Source organism: Bubalus bubalis, chromosome 19, assembly GCF_019923935.1.
Source record: "Bubalus bubalis isolate 160015118507 breed Murrah chromosome 19, NDDB_SH_1, whole genome shotgun sequence".
Lineage (NCBI taxonomy): Eukaryota > Metazoa > Chordata > Mammalia > Artiodactyla > Bovidae > Bubalus > Bubalus bubalis.
In genome coordinates, this window is record NC_059175.1 from 33,101,453 (window position 1) to 33,125,308 (window position 23,856).

Sequence of the window (23,856 nt, forward strand, 5' to 3'; positions counted from 1 at the left end):
CAGGCACACACACGCACAATCACTCATTGGATCAAATCACAAGCCTCAGAAATTCAAAGGGACGGAAATATATAAATATACTCTCAAATAACAGCGGTACTTATCTATGTATGTGTATTCTAAAATGTTTGGAAATGAAGTGATACAGTTCTAAATTATCTATGGATGGAAGATGTAATAAAAACGGAAAATTAAAAAAAAATTAACTTGAAAAGCAAATGCAACATATCAAATCTTGTAGAATAAAATGAAATCAATGTGTAAAGGTAAATTTAAAACCTTAAATGTATGTGTTTAGGATGAAAAAACTGAAAACAAATAATACAAGTTTATTAAAACTTAAAAAATTAAACCCAAACGAAATGAAAAGAAAATGATAAAGGGCAGAAGGTGATAAAACAGAAAACAAGAATGCTAAAGAGAAAATTAATAAGACCAAAAACTGGAGCTTTGAAAAGACTAATACAATTGAGAAAACTTAATAATACTGAGAGAAAATAATTATTAATAACAAAATGCTAGCATTAGGAATAATAAAAGACATTATTAGAGAGCCTGCAGAATCTAAAATTACCATACAGGCATATTTTGAACAACTTTATGCCAAAAAATAGAAACAAAAAGAGAAATGGACAAATTCTTAAAAAACAAAAATATCAAAACACAAGAAAAGAAATAGATAATTTGCATAGTCTATTTTGATTAAATAGATATTATGTTTTTATCAAATTCTTTACATCTCCAAAACTTAGGTCCGTATTGGACTTACTTGCAAATAATTTTAAATAACATTAATCTTAAACTCTGTCACATTATTTACAAAAAAAATTTGTTTAACATGGCCAATATAATCTTATTACTGACATTTGACCAATACATTAGAAGAAAGGAAAATTACAGGCCAGTCTTTCTCATGAACATAGAGACATAAATCTTAAATGTATATAAGCAAATTAAATCCAACTAATATCCTATTAATTATATTAATAAATTATTTAATAAATAAAATTTATTAATCTTAAATTAAAATTTAAGACATAAATCTTAACTATATATTAGCAAACTCAAACATTTCCAAATTGCACTTAGTCTCAAATGCAATGGTAGCTTGAGATTCAGAAATCATCTGATGCTATCTATCTTCAGGTGTGGTACTTTTAGACAAATCCAAAGTGAGAAAAATTCTAAAATTAGCTGGTCTTTATTCCTCAAATTAATTAATGCCACAAATGACAATGAAAATTTAGGCATCTCTTGTTATATTAAAAGAAGCAATGAAACTAAAGGAAACAAGATTCGGGGCTGGATTCTACACTGGAGAGAAAAAAGGCCATAAAGGATAGTATTGAAACAATTAACAGTATTGAAATGTGAAAAATGTAAACTGTTCATGTCATAAACAATATAACAAAATTAGATAGAAGTACTGTATTAGTTATTAGCTTTTCTAAATTTTATAAATATACTTGGATCAACAGTACACTGGATACAACTCCTAGACGCAGAGAGGAGAAGGGTGGTTGCCAGGGACTATGGGGAGTGGGTAATGGGAGCTCTTAGTCAAAGGGTGCAAACTTTCAGTTGTGCAAGATGAATAAATCCTAGAGATCTACTCTACACCATAGTGCTTGTCGTTAACAATACTGTATGCCACTGCTGCTGCTAAGTCACTTCAGTTGTGTCCGACTCTGTGAGACCCCATAGACGGCAGCCCACTAGGCTCCCCCGTCCCTGGGATTCTCCAGACAAGAACACTAGAGTGGGTTGTCATTTCCTTCTCCAATGCATGAAAGTGAAAGTGAAGTCACTCAGTTGTGCGTTCGACTCTTAACGATCCCATGGACTGTAGCCTACCAGGCTCCTTCATCCATGGGATTTTCCAGGCAAGAGTACTGGAGTGGGGTGCCATTGCCTTCTCCAACAATACTGTATAGTATACTTAAAAATTTTTGTTAAGGGGGTAGATCTTATGTTAAGTATTCTTATAAAGAGGATGGAAAGAAACCTTTGGAAATGATGGATATGTTTATGGCATAGATTGTGGTAATAGTGTATACTTATCTCCAAACTCTTCAGGTTGTATACATTAAATACATACAACTTTTTGTATCAATCACACTTCAATAAATTTTTTTTTTAAGTAAGTAGACTGGTTAAATAAACTGTGAAGTTCCTACAATGGAACTTATCTTTGTTGTCTTCTTTGTTGTCTTCTATGCATTGAAACCTAGGGGAACACTGTTTTCATTCAAATAGACTACTTCACTTTGGGCTTCCATAGTGGCTCAACGGATAAGAATCTGACTGCAATGCAGGAGACACGGGTTCAATTCCTGAGTTGGGAAGATCCCCCAGAGGAGGACATGGCAACCCACTCCAGTATTCTTGCCTGGAGAACACCAGGGACAAGGATCCTGGCGGGGTACAGTCCATAGGGTTGCAAAGAGTTGGACATGACTGAGGCAGCTGAGCATTGCACTTCACTTTACCTGTTAGCAAAGACTGAGTCAATGTAATCATGCAAAAGTTCAGTTTGGCATATTCCATGGTGCCAAGAAAACATATTTTGAGATCTCTTTTCCTGAAGGGTTTCATATTTTTATCATATCCTTGCGTCTTGAAAGTTTCACTTGGTAACCTGGCACCTGGGATTGCTCATCCACCGAGCCTGTTGTGTAGCTGTATTCCTCATGGATCCCCTTTAGTATCACTAGAGAGAAGAGCAGAAAAAGCATGTTTAATCAAGCACAGTTTCATTCAACCATCTAGTCACTCTAAAATAATAAAATCATCACAGTTTTGTAATTAATTCTCTGCTACTCTCTTTGTTTTCCTGCCTCACCTAACATATATCTCCTCAGTACCCAGTGGGGTAACAATAACTATTAATTCATAAATGCCAACTCCAGATGAAACCATAAAATGCAATGCCTTTATTTATTACAATAGTACCTGGGGCAAGTTCAGCTTCAGGCTGAATGCAAATCTTTCCCTTTACATTCTCATAAATTGTATTCATTATATCTGTATTCAAAACATATTGAAAGCTTAATTTGTGATAGAAATTCAAAAGGATTTACACACGTTAAAATTTCTTAGGATGAGGAGAAGAACAGGGAAATTATCTGGTTAAATGCATACGATTAAGAGATTAAATGTATTCTCACTTGAAAGGCTACGTGAAATTCTACTGAACTTCAATTGGCCATATGGACTTAAACTTCATCAATTTTTCTTTATAACGGGAAAGAAGTAAAATGTTGCAAATTCAAAAGGATGGGGAGAATAGAGGAGAGCTCAGAAGACATAACATCTTAACATCTTGTAGAAAACAAAAAACAGATGGAAGGATAGTACCTGACTTAGAACAGAGGAAGCTATATGCTAAGAGTCACACAGAGAAGAATTCTGAAGACAGCCCATTTTCCGCAGAACCCTGTGGAGGAAAAGGACTAAGAAGCACCAATTCACCTCACTCAAGATACCTAACTTCAGGTTTAGAAAAACAGATCTTAACACGTGAGATGGAGAGCATTGGAGATACACACAAATAGTGGTTTTTTTCCCTCTTAATTTCTTTAAAATATATACATTAGCTTAAATCAGTTTTCCAACCTTTGTTTTCCTTATTGCCCCTCTGAAGTCTATTTAGACACTTTTTGCCTAGTCATTCCCTCAACTCCTGCAATAAAATTTTAATACTTGACATATATGGTACACCTGTTTATATGTTGTACATATATCTGCTTTATGTACAAAAACAACAATCTAAAGTTTGTTATTTTTGTTTAGTATAGTGTTTAGAATGACTGAATTTTTAACTTAAAAGTTATGTTAAAAAATTTAAAAGCGACATCACGTAACCTAACTTTATAACTGCATAAATGCATGCTTGCTAAGTCACTGCCCTCATGTCCAACTCTTTGCAACCATATGAACTGTAGCTCTGCAGGCTCCTCTGTCCATAGGACTCTCCAGGCAAGAATACTGGAGTGGGTTGCAATGCTCTTCTCCAGGGGATGTTCCCGACCCAGGGATTAATCCTGGGTCTCTCCAACTCGATGGACATGAGTTTGAGCAGGCTCTGGGAGTTGGTGATGGACAGGGAAGGCTGGCATGCTGCAGTCCATGGGGTCACAAAGAGTTGGACATGACTCAGCGACTGAACTGAATTGAACTTGCATCTCCTACATTGGCAGACAGGTTGTTTACCACTAGCACCACCTGGGAAACCCATAACTGCATAATTACTGCTAAGTAAATTTTAATGTAATTTATTTAGTTCTGAAAGTTGTAAAAAAAATATAACAGCAAATTAGCAAGGTATATAATACACAGTAATAAGACCTCTCAAAGCAATACATTTTTGAAAAAAGTAATATGACATTTGTGAACAAAGGTCCATTTAGTCAAGGCTATGGTTTTTCCAGTGGTCATATATAGATGTGAGAGTTAGACTATAAAGAAAGCTGAGCACCAAAGAATGGATGCTTTTGAACTGTGGTGTTGGAGAAGACTCTTGAGAGTCCCTTGGACTACAAGGAGATCCAACCAGTCCATCCTAAAGGAGATCAGTCCTGGGTGTTCACTGGAAGGACTGACGATGAAGCTGAAACTCAAATACTTTGGCCATCTGATGTGAAGAGCTGACTCATTTGAAAAGACCCTGATGTTGGGAAAGATTGAGGGCAGGAGGAGAAGGGGACAACAGAGGATGAGATGGTTGGATGGCATCACCAACTCAATGGACATAGGTTTGGGTAAACTCCAGGAGTTGGTGATGAACAGGGAGGCCTGGCGTGCTGCAGTTCATGGGGTTGCAAAGAGTTGGACACAACTGAGTGACTGAACTGAACTGAACTTAAATATTAAATTTCTTAAAAATTATTTTTAGTGAAATCAACTTTTAATTTTTACTTGACATGAGACAACAAAGAACTGTTAGATATTTATTTGAATATTGTTGGTGTTTTTGTCTTTTTAGTTCTTGACATGTTAAATAACTTTTATTGAATTCAATAAAATAAACTGAAAATAATTTTTATTTAATTCTCAAGCCCAAGTCATACACAGAGACACTGAGGATCAATCAATGATCCAATGGCAGCCAAAAGACATGAAGACCACTTCTTGCAAATATGCGTTGAGATAAATCACATAATTGAAGAAAAGAAGCCATTTACTCACCACAATTTCTTAGCACTCATCTTATATTTTGTATATCTTCCTCGAATCCAATGTCATTACCACTCATGTGCTACCCAAGAAACCCAGCAAGTGAAATTAAATCCTAAGGAATAAGGTTCTGTTGGGTGAATTTTTACAGACTATTGTAATAGCCAAGAATTTTTCATCATCTCAGCCATTTTCATCCTCTTGAGAACAATGTCATCCCTATCATAAATGTATAATTTAAAGCAACAACTGTAACAGTGTGTTATATAGGTTACATTAAGACTATAGTGTAAATGCCTGGGATTAGGATAAAGGCAGTTTCGTGGGTGTTGGTATTAAGAAATGCTTCCCGGATGGCTCAAACGGTAAAGAATCCACCTTCAATGCAGGAGATATAGGTGAGGCAGGTTTGATCCCTGGGTCATGAAGATCCCTTGGAGGAAGAAAGGGCAACCCACTCCAGTGTTCTTGCCTGGAAATCCCCATGGACAGAGGAACCTGGCAGTTTACAGTCCATGGGGTTGCAAAAAGTTGGACACTACTGAAGGGACTTAGCACACACACACACACACATTCATCTAACACAGCTTAGCTCAAATGTTCATCCTTCATCCTTTTCTGACCTCCAAATCCTTTATACTTTCTCCTAGCAACCTATTATTTTTATAGCACTCTTCATATTTAAACAGTTTTAAAGTTATTATTTCAAAAGTTATACACTTTATGTGTGTGCTTATTTTTTATATGTTTTGCCTAATATACTATAAGTAAGCTCATGAGAGCAATATCTATTTTAGCCACAATTATATTCAGGGTTGAATTCATTCACTAATATATAGGTGGCACTCCAGGGGTATTTTCAAAATGAACTGAGAAACAGTTTTTTTTAAATATTTCCAAATTGAGGATAGGTTTGGAAGTAGTTTGAATTCATTATCAACACTCTTAAAATCAAATTTTAATATATTGGTAAGAAACAGTGGCTTTTTATTGGGTCATAGAAAGAATAAACACAGTTAAGCGATCAGTCTCATTTTCATAAGTGTTTGAAAAAAATCATGAAATCAAGAAACTTCTTTGTCTTTGCATCACATACTATACCATGTCAACCGAAGTTGAATATTTTGTCGCTGTAAGACTGTCCTTTGTCATCATTTATTAAAAAATACAAATATGCACCAGAGTTTAGTTATTTTTAAAAGTGACTTCCCGTAGTGCAACCCTTGACAGTTACGGGGGAAGGAGGGTGTTCCTTTTTTTTTTTTTGTAATCCAGGTGCTTGACTTAAGCTTTGATTGCCAAGGCATTCACTGCAAACACAGCTATCTCGAATAAACACAATGCAGTCACATGACTAGATAAAGAGTCAGGCCACCTTCTCCACTGAGGCTCCTTTGTTTTGGGCCACTATTTTTCTCTTCTCAAGCTTTAAATTCCCGCTCTTGGGTTTTAAATTCACCAATAAGAGTGAGCCTGGGGAACCTTAGACCTCCACCCTTGACCCCAATAAAAGAAGAACCCCTGGTGCTTGTTCACTCACTCTTGCACCCTCTCTCTACCCAAGACTTCACTGTGTGGTTCCAGGTATGCTGTAAAATTTCCAGTTTCTGTAAGTAATAAATTTGTATTTTTTCAAAGTTTACCGATGGTTACTGTTAAAGGGTATTTTGCAATCATAAGAACCACAAAGCTAGTCGCACCACAACGCTGGTAATTGATGGACTCAGACAGCTACATAACACCTCTCTAAACACTTCAATTCATCCCATTTCTTTCTTTTCCTTTCTACTTTTGCTGTATTGCACTGCTCTGGTAAAGATGCTATATATATCCTGTTCATGCCCTGTTAGACTTCCAAATACTTAACTAAAATAATTCCTTCCTTAAAGATCTTGAAGAAAATGGGTATTTATTTGTGTGATGCAAATTGTGAAGAGAGGATGTGCTCTATTTCTCATTGACTTTTAGCCTGTTGTTAAAAACTGGAGATGTTGATTTGCCCCAACAAAATCTGGCATATTGAGTATAGCACTTTCACAGCATCATCTTTTAGGATTTGAAATAGCTCAACTGGAATTCCATCACCTCCACTAGCTTTGTTCATAGTGATGCTTCCTAAGGCCCACTTGACTTTGCATTCTAGGATGTCTGGCTCTAGGTGAATGATCACACCATCGTGATTATTGGGTCATGAAGCTAGGTTCCTTCCTTTGCCTTGAAGGCTCAAACCTAGCCAAAACCTCACTGATCTCTTACTTGGACTTATTCTTTGCTGCATGCTTTTATCTATTGCCCTAAGCCTAGAGGATCACATCAGTGATCGTTATTAACTTTTCAGTATTTTTCCACAGCCTCAGTATCAGAATAAAAATGTTCCCTCAAAGCACATCATCAGAACTATCTCAAGGACCTCACATCTCTGTTGCTTTTATTGCTTCACTCATTAGCTACTCACAACCCTGAAGATAAGCAGTGTTCAATACAGCCCACTCACCTCTTTTAACAGTCACACTTGAACTTTGAATGGCCTTTTTTTCTTGGCCTCTTTCCTTCTGTCTTACAGGTTAATCCTACATGGTGCTACCTGAAGAAAGCTATCCAATTTCTAGCTTTTTCTTTCCATACAACCCTAGGGGGAAAAGTAAGCCATTTTTAGCAAATATTTAGCTGATTTGTTAATTTCTACAAAGTTTAAGAAGGAAATAAATGTGGATTGGCCTCAGAAGAACAGATGCAAAATACACTAATAATTCAGAATTTGGAATTGAGGGGGGAGAGTTCCAAGAAAGAAATACAATGGCAGGAGAAATTATATCTCATTTCGAGGAACAGCAAATTTTCCAATCTAGCTGGATGACGGTATATACAAATGGAAGAAGAGAAATACGTCTAAAGAGCTAATGTAGGGTCAAATTGCTCCGGGCTTAAAAAAATTAGGTGTTGGGACTCTCTTCCTAATCCAACAGCCTTTTGAAAAAGAGCGACACTGAGATTTTGCATAGTTTGTGCCATTGGGAGGTGAGCTATAGAACTGAGCTGAGCTTCTGAACTACTCTAGCAAAGTAGTTCAAAAGGAATTACAGGAAGAGTCCAAAGGCTAGAGACAAATTAAACCACTGATAAGTTCTTCAAGGTGTGAGTTCATCATGGCTGGAGGGGGAGCTGTAACTGTAGACTAGGTGAAGAGGTGGAAAAGTGCATAGACAAGAGAGAGTTACAGGAGTTAGAACCTAGCTTCACAACCCAATAATCACAATGGTGTGATCATTCACCTAGAGCTGGACATCCTGGATTGTGAAGTCAAGTGGGCCTTAGGAAGCATCACTACAAACAAAGCTAGTGGAGGTGATGGAATTCCAGTTAAGCTATTTCAAACCCTAGAAAATGATGCTGTGGAAGTTCTATACTCAATATGCCAGAAAATTTGGAAAACTCAGCAGTGGTCACAGGACTGGAAAAGGTCCGTTTCCATTCCAATCCCAAAGAAAAGAAATGTCAAAGAATGCTCAAACTACCGTATGATTGCACCCATTTCACATGCTAGTAAAGTAATGCTCAAAATTCTCCAAGCCAGGCTTCAGCAATACGTGAACTATGAACTTCCAGATGTTCAAGCTAGTTTTAGAAAAGGCAGAGGAACCAGAGATCAAATTGCCAACATCCGCTGGATCATGGAAAAAGCAAGAGAGTTTCAGAAAAACATCTATTTCTGCTTTATTGACTATGCCAACGCCTTTGACTGTGTGGATCACAATAAACTGTGAAAAATTCTGAAAGAGATGGGAATACCAGACCACCTGACCTGCCTCTTGAGAAACCTGTATGCAGGTCAGGAAGCAACAGTTCGAACTGGACATGGAACGACAGACTGGTTCCAAATAGGAAAAGGAGTACATCAAGGCTGTATATTGTCACTCTGCATATTTAACTTATATGCAGCGTACATCATGAGAAATGCTGGGCTGGAAGAAGCACAAGCTGGAATCAAGATTGCTGGGAGAAATATCTATAACCTCAGATATGCAGATGATACCACCCTTATGGCAGAAAGTGAAGAAGAACTAAAGAGCCTCTTGATGAAAGTGAAAGAGGAGAGTGAAAAAGTTGGCTTAAAGCTCAACATTCAGAAAACGAAGATCATGGCATCCGGTCCCATCACTTCATGGGAAATAGATGGGGAAACAGTGGAAACAGTGTCAGACTTTATTTTGGGGGGCTCCAAAATCACTGCAGATGGTGATTGCAGCCATGAAATTAAAAGATGCTTATCCTAGGAAGGAAAGTTATGACCAACCTAGATAGTATATTAAAACACAGAGACATTACTTTGCCAACAAAAGTCCATCTAGTCAAGGCTATGGTTTTTCCAGTAGTCATATATGGATGTGAGAGTTGGACCGTGAAGAAAGCTGAGCGCCAAAGAATTGATGCTTTTGAACTGTGGTGTTGAAGAAGACCCTTAAGGGTACCTTGGACTGCAAGGAGATCCAACCAGTCCATCCTAAAGGAGATCAGTCCTGGGTGTTCATCCATTCATGACTACTGAAAAGACCATAGCTTTGACCTTTAATATGCTGTCTAGGTTTATCATAGCTTTCCTTCCCAGATGCAAGTGTCTTTTAATTTCATTGCTACAGTCACCATCCTTGGTGATTTTGGAGCCCAAGAAGAGAAAATCTGTCACTGCTTCCATTTTTTCCCCTTCTGTTTGCCATGAAGTGATGGGATCAGATGCCATGATCTTAGTTTTTTAAATGTTGAGTTTTAAGGCAGCTTTTCCACTCTCCTCCTTCACCCTCAGCAAGAGGCTCTTTAGTTCCTTGTCACTTTCTGGCATTAGAGTAGTATCATCTGTGTATCTGAGGCTGTTGATAAAATACCTTACAAAAGAAAAGAGACTGAAGATAGAATACCAGATGGGGGTAGGAAGAGAATCATAAAAAGAGAAAAGAGGAATTTCCTGAGGAAAATATGTATTGTACCATGTCCAATAGGTACAATACATCTTGTACCTGGACATGGAATGAAATTGTTGAATGGTATCACCGACTCAATGGACATGAGTTTGAGAAAGCTCTGTAAGTTGGTGATGGACAGGGAGGCCTGGCATGCTGCAATCCATGGGATTGCAAGAGTTGGACACGACTAAGTGACTGAACTGACTGACCAGGTCCAGGAGCCAATAGAGAATTGAAAAGTGGTGATCAGTTTGGCAATTAGGAAGTTACTGATAGTCATTGTTCTTGTAGGATGGTTGTATTTATGACAATTTCAAACAGTGAAGTTGATAAGGAGTAGATGGTAAGAAATTAAATGCGGTGAATTTAGACTATTCTAATAATTTTCGTAGTAAAGGGAAAGAGAAAAAGATCATAGTAGCCTGCGGTCCAAAGCAAACATATTTTCTCCACTTGAGACTTTTTATCTATGATTCTCCATGTGAAATAATTTAATTTGCATTTCACTTTATCGACTCACACATTGACTGACAAAGAACACTCTAAAGGGCTTGTGAAATAGACAGGGTCATTAGTCTTGGCGCTAATGAGGAATTACAGTATTTTTGCTATAATGATAAGTTGGCATGTGAATATTTAACATATGAAAAAGCCTTCAGAGAGTCAGCTGCTCCCACTGTTCATTATCTTATGTGTGGGGTTATTTTCTTGGCAGAAAATACCATTTGGTTGTGAATCTATCATCATTAAGAGAGGAATAAAGATTTTTAACAATACACATTCTCCTTCTGGAAAAACGATAATTGCTCCCTCTTAAGTTTCCATGTCCTGGCTCTAAGTTCCTCCCACACCCTTCTGTTCTCTACAATTAAAGCCTTTTTTACTGGTCAGTCAAATTTAAGCTCACTCGCAAATTTCTACATTATGAAAATATGGAGCATTTTGTGCGAAAAGGTATTTCATGTCACCAGCCAACACTTTATAAAGTCTGCAATTGCTTAGAGAGCTCTGATGAACTTCATAGTATGCTTCATTTCTCAGCAGCATGCATCCAAATATCATTTAGAGAGTACTCGTGTTCTCACCCAGAGGTAGACCTGAACATAATTGTACACAAGCATTCAGTTCCTAGCTCTGAAACAACACCCAATTATTAGACTGAAGTAACACTACTACTACTTCTCAAAGCCAAATGGACATAGTGGTTGTATTGATCAGACTAGAAATCTTTCCCTTTGGTGTTGTAGGATTCAGAAAACTTTTTCTGTAGAGGGCCAGATAATAAATATTTTTGGCTTTGCATGCTATATAGTCTCTGTTGAGACTTCTCAACCCTATTGTTGTAGTACAAAAGCAGCCACAGACAATGACTAATTGTGTGACTTTATTCCAATAAAACCTTATTTACAAAATAGGCATCAGGCTAGAATTGTCTCACTGGCTTTAGTTTTCCAATCCCTGCTCTAGAAAAGGACCCTGAGTGGGATATGCCATTTAACCACCCACTAGAACACAAGATAGAGAATCCAAATACATCATTGAAAAGATGCTAAATTCTCCTTTGATGCCAGGTCACTCTTGCATCATAGATATTTGCACCTTCTCTCAAGAATTCCTCTATACAGCCTTCAGTTCTTTCAACCTGTGTTCTTCCTGTACCATGACACACAATATTTTTACTTCTCTATCTTTCTTATAGCACACATTAATTAATAGCTCTATCTAGCCTCATTCTACTGAGTCTGGACTCTTATCTCTCCAGGGTCTGACTTTTAGCATTTTCCCTTAAGTCCAAACACAATACCTTAGGGAAAATGCATTTAATTTTAGGCCCTCAAAGAACCAACTAGAAAAAGAAGTACTCACACACAAAGGATATATTTTCTTACCCAGGCATAAAATATTTTCTCTCTTCTTTATTGTCTCAGATCCTCATGGTTGAAATTGCTACACCAGCCCCAAGTGTCCTCAACACTGGCGTGCAGTACACCACTTTTCCTTTCTTCTTAGCTTAAATTTTCAGTCTTTAGAGTCTCAATACAATATAGAAGAAAGAAGACAGACTTGTATTCTGGGTCTGACTTGCTTTGGTCTTGGGTAGGTTACTAGATCGGAGAAGGCAATGGCACCCCACTCCAGTACTCTTGCCTAGAAAATCCCATGGATGGAGGAGCCTGGTAGGCTGCAGTCCATGGGGTCACTAAAAGTCAGACACGACTGAGCGACTTCACTTTCACTTTCACTTTCATGCATTGGAGAAGGAAATGGCAACCCACTCCAGTGTTCTTGCCTGGAGAATCCCAGGGACGATGGAGCCTGGTGGGCTGCCGTCTCTGGGCTCGGACAGAGTCGGACACGACTGAAGTGACTTAGCAGCAGTAGCAGCAGCAAGTTACTAGAATGCACGTTAAAGCATGGTATCTTGGAGTACTGGCTCTCTGCTGTGCTCCTACGAATCTTTATACTACTGAGGTAATCACTCCCACCACTTGGTGAAAATTTAATTTTTCTGAAGAATATTTGTTTTAGCTGCTTTCCATATTGAGGATATAATTTATTTTTAAAGACACTTTATACTGTTAAAAAAAATTTAGAGAAACGTTTATTTTACAAATGAGGAAACAGCTTCAATGAAGTAAAGTGATTTGTTTAATCGACAGTAAAGCAATTTATATCTCCACATTTTTTCTCTCCACTAGTTTTCTCTTTTCCTATTACACTATTTTGTTTCACTTCACCTTAGCAAATACTCATATTAGCAAATATCAAGCTATTAATATATTGTGAACCTTTCATAGAATCATAATTGTCATTAGATGTAAAGAACCCACTTGACCACTGTTATTTTAAATCTTTCCAGATTAAATATTTTGCTTGGTTTTGCTTGGATATAGAAATATTTTTTTGATAATAAACTTGTATCCATTAACCTTACTAAATTCATTTATTAATTCTAGTCTATATCTGTAACTCCTTTTGGATTTTCTATGTACACTATCATTCTGTCTATAATTCAATTTACTTTACTTTCTTTTCAATGTGATACTTTTTTTTCTTTCCTGATTGCACTGGATAAAATTTCCGGTGCAGTACAGAATAAAAATGGTGATAACAGGCATCTTGTCTCTTTTCTGGCCTTAGGAAGAAAAATTTCAATATTTTTGCACTAGCTATGAGATTAGCTACAAGGTTTTTTGTTTCATTTACTTTATTTTACCTCATACCATTTATAAAAACATAGTGTAACCGTAGAGAACTAAGGAGGATATCTAAAATATAAAACTATAGGATTCTGAAGAAAATTTAGGACTATATCTATGACTTCAGATTTCTTAAAATAATTTCTTTAACAAAAGAAAAACTATCCAAAGCAAAAATTATCAGAGGAAAATAGACAAATTAGATGACATTAAAATTAAAAATCTCTCATCAATCAAAAATACCATAGATAAAACTAATAGATAAGTGACAGACTGAGAGACTGTAAAATTCGTATCTTACAAGACACTAATATCTAGAATGTATGGGGCACATCTGTACAGATAGCAAGCCAGTATGTCGGGTGAGAATGGAAGGCTGAAGTTCACTATTGATCACTGACATGCTACTTAAACAACACTCAACAAACAAAAAATGCTAGTAAGAAGTCGTCATAGGCTGCTCAGTTCAGTTCAGTTCAGTTGCTCAGTCGTGTCCGACTCTTTGCGACCCCATGAATCGCAGCATGCCAGGCCTCCCTGTCCATCACCAACTCCCAGAGTTCACTCAGACTCACGTCCATCGAGTCAGTGATGCCATCCAGCCATCTCATCCTCTGTTGTCCCCTTCTCCTCCTGCCCCCAATCCCTCCCAGCATCAGATGAGTCTTTTCCAATGAGTCAACTCTTCGCATGAGGTGCCCAAAGTATTGGAGTTTCAGCTTTAGCATCATTCCTTCCAAAGAAATCCCAGGGCTGATCTCCTTTAGGATGGACTGATGGGATCTCCTTGCAGTCCAAGGGACTCTCAAGAGTCTTTTCCAACACCACAGTTCAAAAGCATGAATTCTTCGGCACTCAGCTTTCTTCACAGTCCAACTCTCACACCCATACATGACTACTGGAAAAACCATAGCCTTGACTAGATGGACCTAGTAAGAGTTTAAACACGTATAGTTTTTCTGAAGAGCAACCTGGAAGTCTCTTGGAATTTTTCTCAAAGGTTCTCAAGGAAAGAGTACATTGTGTTTATAATTGCAGGGAGATGAGGGCAACAAAAGAGCTAAGAGAGTGGGAAAATAAAAGGTAGTCCATACAGTGAATGTCTGTGTTCCAATAGACATACACTGAATAAGGCTCAGAAGCATAAAGTTGAATGAAAAAAGTAAGAAATCAAATAAAACTTTTAGCAAAATACCATTTGTGTAATCAAAAAAATACTCATAGAAAATGAGACTTTGTGTTTTTAGGGTATAAACACATATATCTAAATAACCATATGTAAGGACAAACATGAAATATACTAAGATATAACTAATCTGGGAAAAGAAATGAAACCAAATCATGGGGGAAGATAGTGAAATTAAATAAAAGATCTTGCACAGACCAATGATGATATGGTTCTGTAAATCATGGAATATGATAAATTCTGTGCCATTTAAATATTTTTAAAAATGTATACTGTCACAAAATTATATATATATGCTTTTTTGCATATGTGTACGTGGAGAGACACATATATGTGTCTGAACATTATATGATTGAAGTACATTATATATGGAGTATGTAGTCCAACTATGAATAGTTTTATCTGTTTATGAAAAATGATTTTGCTTTTCCTCTTCATGCTTTTCACATTTTCTAAATCTTTCTCAATAAATATTACATAATCAGAAAAAATCTATATATTTTTTAATTAAATGGACACATTGCTAAAGGAGAAGGCAATTTTAAGCAATTTATTCTGACAGTTTTTTAAAATGGAGACAGAGATTTCTTTAATCTTCAGTAGCAGTACCCATTAAGCAGGACCCTGTGTAATATCTCACTCTTAAGAGATACAGGGTTGTTGCAGAGTTGTTTCAATGCTACTCTCTCAATTCATCCCACCCTGTCTTTCCCCCACTGTGTTCACAAGTTTGTTCTCTATGTCTGTATCTCTATTCGTGCCCTGTAAATAGGTTCATCAGTACTATTTTTCTAGATTTCATATATATATGTGTTAATATATGATATTTGTTTTTCTCTTTCTAACTTACTTCACTCTGTATAACAAGCTCTAGGTTAATCCACCTCTACAGAAGTAACTCAGATTCATTCCTTTTTATGGCTGAGTGATATTCCACACATTACCATATGTAAAATAGATAGCTAGAGATAGTGGCAAATTACTGTATAATACAGGGAGCTCAACCCAGTACTCTGTGACAACCTGGAAGGGTAGGATGAGTTAGAGGCTGAGAGGGAGGTTCAAGAGAGTTGGGGACATATGTGTACTTATGTAAGACAGAAGTCAACACTACATTGTAAAGCAATTTTCCTCCATATAAAAATAAATTTTTAAAAACGTAACAAAGAAAAAAAAAAGTTTCAGGTTTACTGCTGATTGAAGTAATCATATCCAAAGTCCAGATTTCCCACGGAATGTTTGTTCTGACAGTGCTCTAAGTGTTGTTAGATCTCTGGGACATGACCTTGTGTCAGCTAGCAAAGGGGAAAAAAGATTTGTTTGGATTATTCTATAAACCCTTTTCACTGTGAGTACCTATTGTTTCCTTAGCCATCTGCAGATTAGTTTTCTGGATACCACAAACTGGATACCACAGTCTTTGTTTAAGGTAAGTGACATAATGATTTCATTTGTAATTTTAAGATTTCAAAATCGTAGATCATGCTTCCAACAAACTTGACCTTTCATGCATGAAAATACATAACAGATTACAGTCTTTTACCTTCCTTTTAAAGTAAGATGTAACTATTTTGCTTAAACCTCAAAAGAACCAAAAGGTTCATATTTCTTAAAGAAGTGTCCTTCCGGAGAGCTGCCTTGGTGAATCAAGTTTTTCTATGAGATAAACTACATTTAAAAGTAAAGCAAACATACCTTTTAGCCAAAGACTAGTCATGTGCCTGGGCTCCCCAGACAGCACCAGCAGTGGTAAATACAACTTCTTGAGCTTCTAGGGCATGGGCAGAAGGAAAAAATAAAAAATAAGAGATTCAAGACATTTACAAGAAGATGGAAAGGAAGAACTTGAACTTAGGGTCGGACTAGAACATCTTCTGAACCTGTCAGGTAAGATGTGCTGAACTGCCTTAGGAACAAATCATTCATGTGAGTCAAGGACATGGGAAGCTGATAGATGAGAATAAAATGGATTTCACTCTATAATAGAATTCTCCACATGCTCACATAGCCATCTTCAATGGTTCAATGGAACTGCTCATTTTTAGAGTTCAAGAGGGTTGGCAATGAGAAAACTTCCAGAACTGCTGCTCTTCTACCATGCTACTGCAGTGGAAAATTTTTCTTAACTATATTTGTCGACTCACTGAAAATTTTTTTGTTCCATGTTTATATGAAAATTGTGTGGTAGTGGGCATAATGCCTGCATGAAATTTTAGATATCTCCAAAATGTCTACAGATGTTAAAAATCGATAAATAAGGAATGCTTTGATATTAGATGCTGGGCTATGATAATAAAAAAATAAAAGAAATAATTATCTTTATTTGAATGAGAATTATTTTAACATAAGACAACTTTTCCTTATAACAATAAAATGTTATAAAAGGAGAAGCTACTGATTAGCTATTTTATTAGCATCTCCTCAAATAAGAATCTTTGGCGTTATCATCTTCATTTATAGCATCTTCCAAATTGTCTCAGAATAGTATAGCCAAATATGAGATTAGAATATTTTATATGGATTCTGTTATTGCAGTTTTATGAGAAGAGGAATAATATCCACCTATACTTTTCAAGCTTTTGGAAGTTAAAACAGAGTGTCTGCTGAGAATTGAGAACTAGTAATCTTTTGTAATTCAATTTTGCCCGATCATTTACATGCTGATCCCACAACATAAGAATTTATTTTCTTTACAACTGAGTTATTCTGGAACATATCTATCTCTTCAAAATTTAATAAGAAAAAGATCAAATAAATAAACAACAGGAAAAACCCCTCTGTTTAGGTCTCCTTCCTTGCTGAAACAGTTCCTGCTTGAGAAGGTCCCAATTTGGGGGTGGGGGATGGGATGTGGTCGGTCTAGTGATTAATAAGAAAACTTCATATTGTTTAGAAGCCTCAGGGCCCTTAGCAGCTGGTAGAAAGCCAGTAGAAAATCATTCAATCTCAGCTTGGGTCTGATGTGTAGCATATAGAACTCATACTATGTATTTGGTTTGAACCCTGCCTAATTTCTGGACACTCTTATCCCAAAGTCTATGGTTCTGTATTGCTGAAGAAAACCAGAAAAGGTGAGTTAAGTACCAGTGAACTAAAATTGGGCTACCCTAGTGGCTCAGATGGTAAAGAATCTGCCTGCAATGTGGGAGACCTGAATTCCATCCCTGGGTTGGGACGATCCCCTGGAGAAGGGCATGAAAACCCATTCCAGTACTCTTGCCTGGAGAATCCCTGTGGACAAAAGAGCCTGAAAGACTACAGTCCATGGGGTCGCAAAGTGTCAGACATGACTGAGAGAACTAAAATTGGCAGGCAAGTTCAGTGGTCTTTAAAGGAGTCTCTTGTTTTTATGATTGAAACAGCCTATGAGTGTAGCAACTTACATGTATCCTATGGCTGATTCATGTTGATGTATGGCAGAAACCAGGTCAATACTGTAAAGTAACTATCCTCCAATTAAAAATATATTTTTTTTAAAGTTTGGATAAAAATCATGAAAAGCATCTTCAGTTTCTGTCTACCCTCCTCAGACAGTGATAATGAATTCTGTTTCTTTATATCTCATTCAATGAATACTCAAATAGGTGTCAATTCCATTTCAAATTAAAGGACATATTCAGCCACATGTCAGTGGATTTTGTTGCTTTTATTCTAGGATTTTTCTCTGAGCTTGTAGGACAATTTGAAAATGTTTACTGACTGACATACTAAGTGATGTAAGTTAGAAAGACAAATGCCATATGATATGGGCAATATACAATATGATACAAGTGAACTTATTTAGAAGAAAGACTCATAGAAAGCAAATTTATGGTTACCCAAAGGGGAAAAGGGTAGGAGAGGGATAAATTAGGAGTTTCGAGTTAGCAGATACAAACTACTATATACAAAGGAAATAAACAAGATCCTACTGCATAGCACAGGAAACCATACATCCAGTTTATTTATATATATATTTGGGCTACCCTCATAGCTAAGTCTATAACCCTTAGCTAATCTCTAACCCTTGTGGCTCAGATGGTAAAGCGTCTGTCTACAATGCGGGAGACCCGGGTTCAATCCTTGGGTCGGGAAGATTCCCTGGAGGAGGAAATGGCAACCCACTCCAGTACTCTTGCCTAGAAAATCCCATGGACGGAGGAGCCTGGTGCAAGCCACTGTCCATGGGATCGCAAAGAGTTGGACACGACTGAGCAACTTCACTATCTTTCTTTCTTTCATAGCTAAGTCAGTTAAGAATCTGCTTGCGATGCAGGAGACCCAGGTTCTAGTCCTGGGTTGGAAAGATCCCCTGGAGTAGGAAATGGCATCCCACTCCAGTATTCTTGCCTGGAGAATCCCACGAACAGAGGAGCCTGGCAGGCTATAGTACATGGTGTTGTAAGAGTTAGACACAACTTAGTGTCTAAACCAGCACCAGTATATATATATATATATACACACACACATACATATACATATACATATATAAATATATATAACTGAATCACTTTGCTGTATACCGGAAATTGTTGTTGTTGTTCAATCCCTCTGTCATGTCTGGCTCTTGGTAACACCATGGAGTACACACAAGCCAGGCTTCCCTGTCTTTCAGTGTCTCCCAGTTTGCTCAAACTCATGTCCATTGAGTCGATGATGTCATCCAATCATTTCATCCTCTGTTACCCTCTTCTCCTCCCACCCTCAATCTTTCCCAGCATCAGGGTCTTTTCCAATGAGTCAGCTCTTCTTATCAAGTGGCCAAAGTATTGGAGCTTCAGCTTCAGCTGAAAATTCATCAATCCTGCCAATGAATATCAGGACTGATTTCCTTTAGGACTGACTGGTTGGCTGTCTTTGCAGTCCAAGGGATTCTCAAGAGTCTTCTTCAGCATCACAGTTCAAGAGCATCAGTTCTTCAGCACTCAGCCTTCTTTATGGTACAACTCTAACATTGGTACCTGTCTACTGGAAAAACCACAGCTTTGACTAGATAGACATTTGTTGGCAAAGTAATGTCTCTGCTTTTTAACACAGTCAGGTTAGTTACAGCTTTCCTTCCAAGGAGTAAGCGTCTTTTAATTTCATGGCTTCAGTAACCATCCACAGTGACTTTGGAGCCCAAGAAAATAAAGCCTGTCACTGTTTCCACTTTTTTTCCCCCATCTATTTGCCATGAGGTTAATGGACCAGATGCCATGATCTTAGTTTTTTGAATGTTGAGCTTTAAGCCAGCTCTTTTACTCTCCTCTTTCACCTTCATCAAGAGGCTCTTTAGTTCCTCTTCATTTTCTGTCATTAGAGTGGTATCATCTGCCTACCTGAGGTTATTGATATTTCTCCCAATAATCTTGATTCCAGCTTCCAAGTTGAGCTTCATCCAGCCTGGCATTTTGCATGATGTACTCTGCATAGAAGTTAAATAAACAGGGTGACAATATACAGCATTGACTTACTCCTTTCCCTATTAGGAACCAGTTTGTTGTTCCATGTCCAGTTCTAACTGTTGCTTCTTAATCTACAGATAGGTTTCTCAGGAGGCAGGTAAGGTGGTCTGTTATTCCCATCTCTTTAAGAATTTTCAACAGAGTTTGTTGTGATCCACACAGTCCATGGCTTTAGCATAGTCAGTGAAGCAAAAGTATATGTTTCTCTTGAATTCTCTTGCTTTTTCTATGATACAATGGATGTTAGCAGTTTGATCTCTGGTTCCTCTGCCTTTTCTAAATCCAGCTTGTACATCTGGAAGTTCTTGGTTCATGTACAGTTGAAGAGATGGGAATACCAGACCACCTGACCCACCTCTTGAAAAATCTGTATGCAGGTCAAGAAGCAACAGTTAGAACTGGACATGGAACAACAGACTGGTTCTAAATAGGAAAAGGAGTATGTCAAGGGTGTATATTGTCATCCTGCTTATTTAACTTATATGCAGCGTACATCATGAGAAACGCTGGGCTGGATGAAGCACAAGCTGGCATCAAGATTGCCAGGAGAAATATCAATAACCTCAGATATGCAGATGACACCACCCTTATGGCAGAAAGTGAAGAAGAATTAAAAAGCCTCTTGATGAAAGTGAAAGTGGAGAGTGAAAAAGTTGGCTTAATGCTCAACATTCAGAAAACTAAGATCATGCATCCAGTCCCATCACTTCATGGGAAATAGATGCGGAAACAGTGGAAACAGTGACAGACTTCATTTTCTTGGGCTCCAAAATCACTGCAGATGGTGACTGCAGCGATGAAATTAAGAGGCTTGCTCTTTGGAAGAAAAGCTATGACCAACCTAGACAGCATATTAAAATGCAGAGACTTGACTTTTCTAAGAAAGGTCCATCTAGTCAAAGCTATGGTTTTTCCAGTAGTCATGTATGGATGTGGGAATTGGACTATAAAGAAAGCTGAGCACCGAAGAATTGATGCTTTTGAACTGTGGTGTTGGAGAAGACTCTTGAGAGTCCCTTAGCCTGCAAGGAGATCCAACCAGTCCATCCTAAATGAAATCAGTCCTGAATATTCATTGGAGGGAGTGATGTTGAAGCTGAAACTCCAATACTTTGGCCACCTGATGTAAAGAACTGACTCATTTGAAAAGACCCTGATGCTGGGAAAGATTGAAGGCAGGAGGAGAAGGGGACAACAGAGGATGAGATGGTTGGATGGCATCACCAACTCAATGGACATGAATTTGGGTAAACTCCAGGAGTTGGTGATGGACAGGGAGGAGTCAGACACGACTGAGCAACTGAACTGATACTGATAACTGTTGACACCTAGCTTGGAGAATTTTGAGCATTACCTTGCTAGCATGTGACATGAGTGCAATTGTGTTGTAGTTTGAACATTCTTTGACATTGCTCTTCTTTGAGATTGGAATGAGAATTGGCCTTTTCCAGTCCTGTGGCCACTGCTGAGTTTTCCAAATTTGCTGGCATATTGAGTGCATGTTTTGTTAGAGATACAAAAATCAAAATGGCAGTATTAGGGGGCAAGTATGGTTTTGCTAACTCCATCCATTAACTCACAGATCCTCAAGGCTCCACAGCACATGGGGAACCACTGGTCCAAGTTTTCTCTGGCATTTAGCCACATCTGAGCAAACCCTCTTGTGGTCTGGGTGGTGAATTTCCAAGCATGTAGATTAGTATTACTAGAAATCAAATGAAGGGATACATCTCATCTAAGAATGTGGAATCTTGGGCTTACTTGTTATGTAGCTTCAACCTTACGTACCTGCTAAAGCCTTAGCCTCATCATCCCTAAAATGAGGGAGTTTAACCTAAAGGTTTCAAAGACCCTTTCCAGCTCTAACTTCTCTGAGTCTAAAAGTAGAGATAATGGGACAATGAAATCTTTAGCAAGCTATTAATACCAAGATGCCAGGAAACTAAACAGAGCTTCAGAAAGAAAGGTTCCAAAGTCCTTCCCCAGTCCCAGAAAGGTATGAAAAACTGAAAGGAAGTACTAGGTAATACTTGAGGGTACTGTCTGCACAAAATAAGTAATTATCTCAAAAAGTGTAAGATCATATAAAAAATTCCATTTGGGAATGGAATGTGATACAAATATTTACTACACACTTTGATTGCTTTTTTTCCTTTACAGGGTTTGTTTTCATTCTTCTAAGTGATACGATCTCCTCTTTGTAGAATTTTGTCTTTATTTAAATTAGCAACATCATTTAGAATTTCTTCTACACAGTGCTGGTAATGTCCTAAGTTTAACAACATGAGAACTGAAGGATCATGCTTGGTTTTCACACTGGATTACATACATCTTAGGGCTGGTTTAGGGAATTGGAGACTAGTTTATTCCCACTGACTTCAGCCTGGCTGGCCAGTGGCAGCTTCATTTTTATTCTGTATTGGAGTTCTACATAGATTTCTTTTTTTTTTTAAGTTTCACTGCTTAAAAGAAGGTTGACTTTCCTGACTGGGTTTGAACTACACCATACTAATTGTACATTATGATATACCTTCATTCAGTGAACACTTACTGATGCCTGTTCCTTACCCAGCCAATGTGATAGATGTTGAGTGGTAAGATGACTGGGATTTGGTACTGACTCTTAGTCTTGTGAGCCACTTGGGCTTCCCTAGTGGCTCAGACGGTAAAGCATCTGTCTGTAATGCAGGAGACCCGGGTTCGATCCCTGGGTTGGGAAGATCTCCTGGAGAAGGAAATGGCAGCCCACTCCAGTATTCTTGCCTGGAAAATCCCATGGACCATGGAGCCTGATAGGTTACCGTCCATAGGGTCGCAAAGAGTTGGACACAACTGAGCGACTTCACTTTCACTTTGTCTTGTAGCCTATCACTCACAGTTCAGAGAAACTTAACTAGTACTGGGATTTTGAACTATGGGAATGTCCACCCTAAAAATCTTTAGAAATAGGATTTATACTCATAAGGCTGTGAATTTATACGTGTTGACTTAAGGAAGGCAAGATGTTTTCAAAGATCATATTTGAGGCTGTAACCGAGAATGATTTGTTAAGTTTTACCCCATGAATGTTTGATATGTATTACATCATTTCTTTTCAGGATCTGGAGGCCCTCCAGGCATGGCCAGACACTCTGTCTTGTATTTTATCCTGCTGAGTGCTCTGATTGACAAGAGCCAAGCCTGTTTCTGTGATCATTACCCATGGACTCAGTGGTCCAGCTGCTCAAAAACCTGCAATTCTGGAACCCAGACCAGAGAGAGGTGGGTGTGGGCTTTGTAGCTTTTCTATGTGCCCTGGGAAACCTCAAGGACAGAATTAGCAAAATCAAAAAGTGCCACACTAAGCAATGGGAAAGAAAATATATCTGCAAGTATAATTTTTGCAGAGTATAATCTGCAAAAATTTTTTTAATTTTAAAAAGAACTCATGAATTTGGATGGAATTTGATGTCTTTTCCACATAAGGTTAAAGTGGAGTATACTTTTGTTCTCTCCATAAAATTGAAGCATTTTAAAGAAATTCAATTAAGAATCTGTGCAATATTTTCAGTTGACTATTTAATTTACTTAGAATCACTACTTGGGCTTTTTTTTTTTTTCAATCAGCACATAACTCTGCTTGCCTACAGTTAGTGAGTTAATTATAGAGAATTTTCTACTCATTAAACTGAGTCTAACAGGACTTCAATTGAGCAGCACTGCTAGCTATTAGCTTGATTGTTGGCATGGACAAGAAGGCAAGAAAACTGTGTTTTACTTGATAACATTTAATAATTCAGTCTTTTCATTAATTCAGATTATTCCTCCCCCACAGTTTCTTTAAATCTGTTAGATATTTCTGTTCCATGAAGACGCTCACGTGACTTGGAAGAAAAAAGGCATATACTTAATGTGTTTTTAACTGTTATGGA

The 23,856-nt window shown here is 37.6% G+C and overlaps 1 protein-coding gene and 1 non-coding gene across 3 annotated transcripts in view; both read left to right on the top strand.

Annotated features, from left to right (window-relative positions):
• Positions 1 to 15,781: 15,781 nt before the first annotated feature.
• The window catches only part of C6 (complement C6), a 77,192-nt gene continuing 69,117 nt past the window's right edge, over positions 15,782 to 23,856 (top strand). Inside the window, exons 1-2 of one of the 2 annotated variants that reach the window (XM_006076392.4) lie at positions 15,782 to 15,948; positions 23,044 to 23,206. In XM_006076392.4, the coding sequence (XP_006076454.4) occupies positions 23,064 to 23,206 (143 nt within the window). In that variant the 5' untranslated portion in view covers positions 15,782 to 15,948; positions 23,044 to 23,063. Of the gene's footprint in view, positions 15,949 to 16,268; positions 16,407 to 23,043; positions 23,207 to 23,856 lie in introns of those variants that run through there. The other variant, XM_006076394.4, reaches the window with a different exon arrangement.
• On the top strand, positions 22,593 to 22,664 carry TRNAY-GUA. Its single transcript has one exon. It is a non-coding gene; the product is annotated as a tRNA-Tyr (tRNA).